At 29.2% G+C, this 6,787-nt stretch overlaps 1 protein-coding gene across 1 annotated transcript; it reads right to left on the bottom strand.

Annotated features, from left to right (window-relative positions):
- Positions 1 to 315: 315 nt before the first annotated feature.
- Positions 316 to 1,797, bottom strand: LOC112515360 (NAC domain-containing protein 92-like). Its single transcript, XM_025122136.1, has 3 exons — positions 1,473 to 1,797; positions 1,089 to 1,366; positions 316 to 991 (listed from the first exon to the last, which is right to left on the bottom strand). Exons 1-3 carry the CDS (start codon positions 1,648 to 1,650, stop codon positions 530 to 532), a joined length of 918 nt encoding a protein of 305 aa, XP_024977904.1. The 5' UTR covers positions 1,651 to 1,797; the 3' UTR covers positions 316 to 529.
- Between the last annotated feature and the right edge of the window lie 4,990 nt (positions 1,798 to 6,787).

Here is a 6,787-nt window from a genome sequence, read left to right as displayed (position 1 = left end):
AATATCAGTAGTTTGTAATTGTGTGAACATAAATAGTAATAAAACCCTGTAAGATACGTGTTAAGTAGTAATCAGTTAAATCTTGTAAGAAAAAGCCTGTAATGAACGGAAAATGCGTGTAAGATGTCGGTATCGATAATTCATGGATACAATTCAAGAAATATCAGTAATTTATAATTGTGTGAACTTAAATAGTAATTAAAACCTTATAAGATATGTATTAAGTGGTAATCAGTTAAATCTCGAAAGAAGAAGCAGTATTGACCAAAATATGGGTGTCGGATGTCTGTATCGAGAGAATTTGTGAATACACTTGGAGAAATATCAAGATATCACTGATTTGTAACTGTGCGAACTTAAATAGTAATAAAAACCCATGATTGATTTCATGATTTACATTCCATAATCCCCTTTTGAGTCTATCAAATCATTGTAATTAACCTAAAATGTATGAACAATCATCAACCTAAAAGATGAACTTGTTTCTACTCTGTTTTTCGATATCGTTTTGAGTCCTTGTTCTTCTTGTTCAGTAATTCCATAAGTCGAAATCCGAATTCAGACCGTAGTCTTGATCATCAACCAGTTCTGTTTTCGGGTTTTGCCGCATGACAGAATCGTTGTTGGACTCGATCAAGATTTTGAGGATCGATGAATCCTGCATCCAAATCGAGTCTTGGTACTGGAAGTTATCGAGGTTTTGGACCAGCGGGTTCGGGAAATTGGCGGTTTCGTTTCTTGACGCCATTAAAGAGGTTTTGCTTGAGCTCCAGCTGCCCACCAATTCTTGATTATTAGGTTTCTGTTCCTCCATGGATTCGGAGAAGCAGGTCACGTGAGATGTCTCTGTTCTTGACGATCCACCTTCGAAGCTCGATATCTCCATTAATGGCGGCAAATTCGCAGACCCAAAATCCTTCGACAACCCCGAGATCGGAATCTTTTTCCCACCGGCGCACTTGTGGAAAACCCGACTGATCACCCATTCCCCCTAAAAAACAGAACAAATTGCAGGCTTCAGAGTTCATAAGCAAAAAAACGACCCAAAAAACAGAGGAATTAGGTTCGATTCATCCTGTTCTTCGTACCTTGCTCGATTTCGGGAGATTATTTGCGGAAAACTTGCCGTCTAATCGATATTCATGCATAACCCAATCGGTTTTTTCGCCTTTCGGAGCTCGACCCTTATAAAAAACAAGTGTTTTCTTCATACCCACAAGAGATTTCTCCTTATAAATCTCTTTATCTTTTCCAGTAGCTTTCCAATACCCAGCATCCGTAGCTCGATTCGTTCTCGATCCAGTCGGGTATTTTCGATCCCGTATACAAAAAAAGAACCATTCTTGCTCACCCAATTTCGCCCTCCCTTCAAAATCAAAAACACCCATCAAATTGGATCGAAAATTCAAAATTGAAGAAATCGAAAAACTCAGAAAAGAATCAAAATTTACAGAAAACAGAGTACTACTTACAGGGAAGCTCCCATGGCTCCACTTTGTTCAAATCGACTTCTCCGATCGCTCTCGCGCTGAAGGTGTGATCGGAAACTTTCGGGTAAAGATAGTGAGAGATGAGTTCTTCGTCGGTCGGATGAAATCGGAAACCCGGAGGGAGTTCGATGTGTTCTTCGTGATCGAATTTGTGATCCATTTCTGCCAAAATTCACTGGTTTTTCTGCAAATTTTGAACTTTTTTCTTTGGGGATTGAAGGGTTTTGAGAAATGGGCAAAATTTGGGGGGTTTTGGAAGATCTGAAGAGGAATAATCGGAGGGTTTTGAAGATTGAAAAGGGTTTGTATTGAAAGAAAAGGTTATGGGGGTGAAGAAGAGAGGGGCATAAATAGTGGTGGTCTTGGAAGAGAAAGAAACGTGTCTTCAGAGAATACTTGTTTATTTATTTATATTTATATTTATATTAATATTAATATTAATTACTTTTATGTTTTTACTACTTTAATTTTAAAATAAATACACAAAAATTGAATTTGATAAATTATATATGGATTAAACAGTGTGATTGAAAATAAAAGAAAATGTCTGATTTTAAATATATAATGGACTCATTTCTCTGAAAGCCTAATGTTTGGTTTAGACAAATGAATGAAAATGAGAATGAATTTCTATTCCTCCCAATTTTACCTGGAATGAAAATTTGGGCTTTTTGAGGAATGAGCTTATTATATTATATAAAAACAAACAACTTCTTTTATTTTCATCATCATTGATTACTTCTTAATACCTCTAACCAAACAATCCACGTTGTTATTTTAATTTTCCTGTCTGAACAAACCATATTTAATCTCATGTATAATACATCGAAAATGTTTTGTTGATAATTAAATATTCGAAAGTATCTCCAACAGATTCTTTAAAATGAAAGATTTTGGGATTTTTGCTCCACCAGATTTTTCAAAACCTTCTTTAAAATGGATAAAGCAGGAGATAGAAGATGAAATCTTCAAATTTGAAGAACTCTTAAAAAATGATAGTTTAAGAAAAAGAAAAATGTTTTTTATTTTTATTTTTAGAATCAAAGAAAATCGTTGAAATTAAATTTTAGAGGAGAGAAATAATATTTTATTAAATTATATTAAATATTTTAATAATAAAATTAATATTGTAAAATTAAAAAATGTATAAACTATTTGAGATAAAACCAATTTCTTTTTTTTGAAGATTTTGGCTTTTGATTCTCTATTATAATGAATCGTCTCCAACAGATTATATATATTTTCTTTAAGGGGGTGTTTGGGATTGCTTATTTAAAACAACTTATGTTTTTTTTTTGTAAAAGTGTTTATCAACTTACGTGGTATCAAAACGGAGTTTTGTAAAAAGTGTTTGAATTAGCTTATAACGGTACCAAAAAACAATAAGCTGATAAGTTGTTTTTTAGTGTTTGGCAAATTTTGCTTATATATGTAAAATGACCAAAAAAGACAATCTTCCATATTATTGACAAAAATTTATATCAATAAGATTAATAATTAACAAACATTAATAAAATATGGTTAAAATGGTAAACTGGTAATAAACAGTTTTTCATAAGTCAAGAAAAATTAACTTATCAAAAACTGTTTATTATCGGTTTGACACCGGTATAAACAGTTTTATTTTTCCTCATCCAAACACTAGCATTTAGTTTATCACAAGTGTCAGACTGAAATAAGTCAAAAAACACCTAAAATAAACAATCCCAAACACCCTCTAAATAGAGAATAAAATGTCAAAATCTCTAAAAATAAATCTCATCGTAGGAAAATATTAAAATAACGATTCTCGTTTTTTACTAGAAAATTTTAAAGAATTCTTTATATTTAGAGTTTTCTGTAAAATTCTCTATTTTAAAAAACAAGATAAAAAATAAAAACTGTATTTTCTCTATTTTAAAAAAACCGTTGAAAATGCTTAAAAACTACTAAATGTTATGTTAATATTTTCTTGTAATAATTATAGTATTTGGGATTTTGGCTTGTTTCAATAACTACAAATGATTTTAATATTATTTGGTTTCAAATTAATTATTATTTTTAATTTTTTTTTGTTATTTTTTTATTGAAGTATAATTAGACATCTAGATATTAATTAAATAGATTTTAAGTTATATTTTAAATTAAATATTATACATTTTTTAGTTATTAAAGTATACTTTAGATATTAATTAATAGATTTTTAAGACACCTTGAGATTGGTTAGTTTCTTTTTAATTATTTTGATTCTAAAACCCATAAAATTCCAATGTAAATGATTTTCAAAACGGTTTTGGATACAAAAAATAGATGATTTTCGTACTGGTTTTTATAATTTCCGTTAATACATGTATACTAAAATGATACTCGTGCAATGCAACGACATACGTCTCGATTTTAATGTTTCATTTTATTCTTTGTCTCTATCTATGTTATAATACAATTTATGCGGTTTTTAGAAAGCGACAATGTTTTTATTTTTGAATAAAATATAAATCTGAACATATCATAAAAATTTGAAATATATATATCGATATTAGTCATTGTTTTTTTTATGTTATTTTTTTATTCAAAATTATTATTGTAATTTAATTTAAGTTTAATAATAAAGTTTTTTTTTTGGTTAAGAATCTAATTTTTTATTTATAAAAATGATAATTTTAAGTATTCTGTCAGAACTACATGGTTATTCTAATTATATTTTAGATTTTATATTTAAAATGAGATGTTTATCATGTATTTAATTTTGTTTATCTACACTTGGTTACACAAATTCAAACATAGAGTTTTAATAAGTTGTATTTATACACAAACTACTTGTAATCTTGAATTTTAAGTAATATGCATCAATAAACAATATTTTATGCATAAAAGATGGTTTTTAAGAGTTTTTGTTAAATACTTTATAATATAATATAGATAAGAAATTCAATCATTTATAATTTATAAATTAAAGAAAATAAAATGGAGTATAAAGTCAAATTTTAATTTAAGTCTATCCTACCAACAACAAATAATTATGGACAAATGTGACCCAAGCTATTAGAAATTGACCTTAGCATCCCCTTAAATTTTGGTAATTAATGTGATTATTTTATATTTTTTTTATTTTAAAATTTAATATTATTGTTGAAAATAATTAAATTATTAGGTTATGTATGATATTTGCAATAATGTATCTGTACTGGTTTAACAGTATCTGGATGTCCATTTTAAACATGATTATATAATACTGAATAATACTGAATAGTTAAAATCAAAAAATCAGTTGACATAACATGTTGCATAAGATTGTATTTGGATGAATTTTTGTCGTTTGAGTTATATATCTGTAATTTGGAATATTTCTTGTATTTTTATGACAGCTAATAATTAGAGTAAATAACTGTTAGTTTTATTTGAAAACAGTGTTATCATTTGTTTAAACCACGAGCACAACAACAGGAGAATAACCGTCTAACGGACATTAATACAATATCGTCACTCATGGCCATCACAATGCGTTAAAGGGAGTCACGAAAACAACAAGAACACCAAGTGCAAGAACAAAATGACGAAGAATCACGAAAATCATCTTGACATACATGTTCAGGACCACGAAAACCGAATGAATCAGTACGAAAAACCAAGAGAGAAAAACATGATTATCTCAACGATGTCAAAAAAGTAACTGTCAACGGTAGTTATACGATGTTGCACGCTTTAGTGTTAATTTCAAAAGAACGATGGTGATGAATCATAACCTGCGCACTATCCCTTTTTATCGTAATCTCAAACAATAGTATATAAATACGTTAACGTATATCAGTTGTGCATCAATGTAATGTGACGAAAATGTAAATTTATTGTAAAACGAGAATGAAAAATTAATTCAATCATCAATAAAAGAAATTCAAACCTCGTGTTTAAACAAAATAAAGATTACATTTATATGTAATTATACATATTTGTAAGTAAATGGTTAAGAGGCTGTTTGGCTGTTGCTGAATAGTTTGGTGCAGAATGATTAAGTGGTCAGAATGATTAAGAAACTCTCATGATATAGTGCAAACTGAAATATAATTGTTCGGTAATTGTTTAAAATGGATTAGAGCGCTAAATAGTTAAGGGAGGTGCATGATACAAAATCATTCAGAAATTCTAGAACCATTAAGAAACAGACTTTCTTTTTACCAAACAAGATTCACCTCTTAACGATTCAGAAGTTGCCTCTTAATAGAACTATTACTGGTGAACATGTTTTTTTTTCCTCTCTATAAAAAGGTTAACTTGATTTTTTCTATCTAAAGTTAGAAACAAAATATTTATTAACATATACCAGTTTCATATGCACATGATTCACAATATAAAACTTTTTAGTTGTATTTTTCGTTCCACAAACACATAAAAATATTCACATTGTGAAACAAATATATGTTAACTAATATACTAAGAGGCTGTTTGGTAGTTGCTTAATAGTTTTGTGCAGAATGATTAAGTGGTCAGAATGATTAAAAGACTCTTATAATATAGTGTAAAATGAAATATAATTGTTTGGTAATTATTCAGAATGAAATTAAGGTGTTGAATGGTTAAGGGAGGCCAAAGATACAAAATCATCCAGTGAATTTCAAAACCATTAAGAGACAAACTCTTTTTTGTCAAACAAGATTCACCTATTAGCGATTCAGAGATCGCCTCTTAATAAAATTATTAAGAGGTAAAAAAAACAACCCCTAAGTCCAAACTGTAGATGGAAAAAAAATAATGTGAAATAACACATGATCAATCAGTTATCAAGATCATCACAATTTTATGAGTTCTCAAATTAAGATCGCCTTTATCCATACTATTTTCTCACAATTTTGCACAAAAAAGCTCCTTGTGTTAGGGGCTGTTTGTTTTTAATAAAAAAGCTTTTAATGTCCTCTTAAGTATGAATCGATCAGACATAAGAGGATTCAGTGTGTTTGTTTTTTTTTTTCAATTAAGAGCTTAAAAGCTCTTATTAGGTCTGAAAATTTAAGTGGTTGCGAAACCTCTTATTACCTCTTATTTCAAATCGTCGCCTACCTACTCTGATCTCTTTGCGCTCGATTTATCTAGATCAACTCTTTTGTCTCGATCTCTCATCTCTCAACTTTGTCAACTGTCGATCACATATCAACTCTCGATCTCTCATCTTCAAACTTCAGATTTCAGACGCAAAAAACAAACAGTCTGACTRATTCAGATTTCAGACTTCAGCACAACCTCTTAAAAATCAGAAGTGAATTCAGACTTCAGCACCTCTTAAAAAACAAACACCACCTTAGTTTTATGAATTAATCATGGACATT

Source organism: Cynara cardunculus (assembly GCF_001531365.2).
Source record: "Cynara cardunculus var. scolymus isolate 2C chromosome LG 7, CcrdV1, whole genome shotgun sequence".
In the NCBI taxonomy this organism is placed as follows: domain Eukaryota; kingdom Viridiplantae; phylum Streptophyta; class Magnoliopsida; order Asterales; family Asteraceae; genus Cynara; species Cynara cardunculus.
The sequence above is the reverse complement of the archived record's forward strand: the minus strand, read 5'-3'. Positions and strand labels throughout refer to the sequence as shown.

Coding starts and splice junctions, on each gene's coding strand:
- LOC112515360 (XM_025122136.1), bottom strand. CDS start 1,650: ATGGATCACAAATTCGATCACGAAGAACACATCGAACTCCCTCCGGGT. Junction 1,367..1,472: donor GGAGCCATGGGAGCTTCCCT/GTAAGTAGTACT, acceptor TTGATTTTGAAG/GGAGGGCGAAATTGGGTGAG. Junction 992..1,088: donor ATCTCCCGAAATCGAGCAAG/GTACGAAGAACA, acceptor TCTGTTTTTTAG/GGGGAATGGGTGATCAGTCG.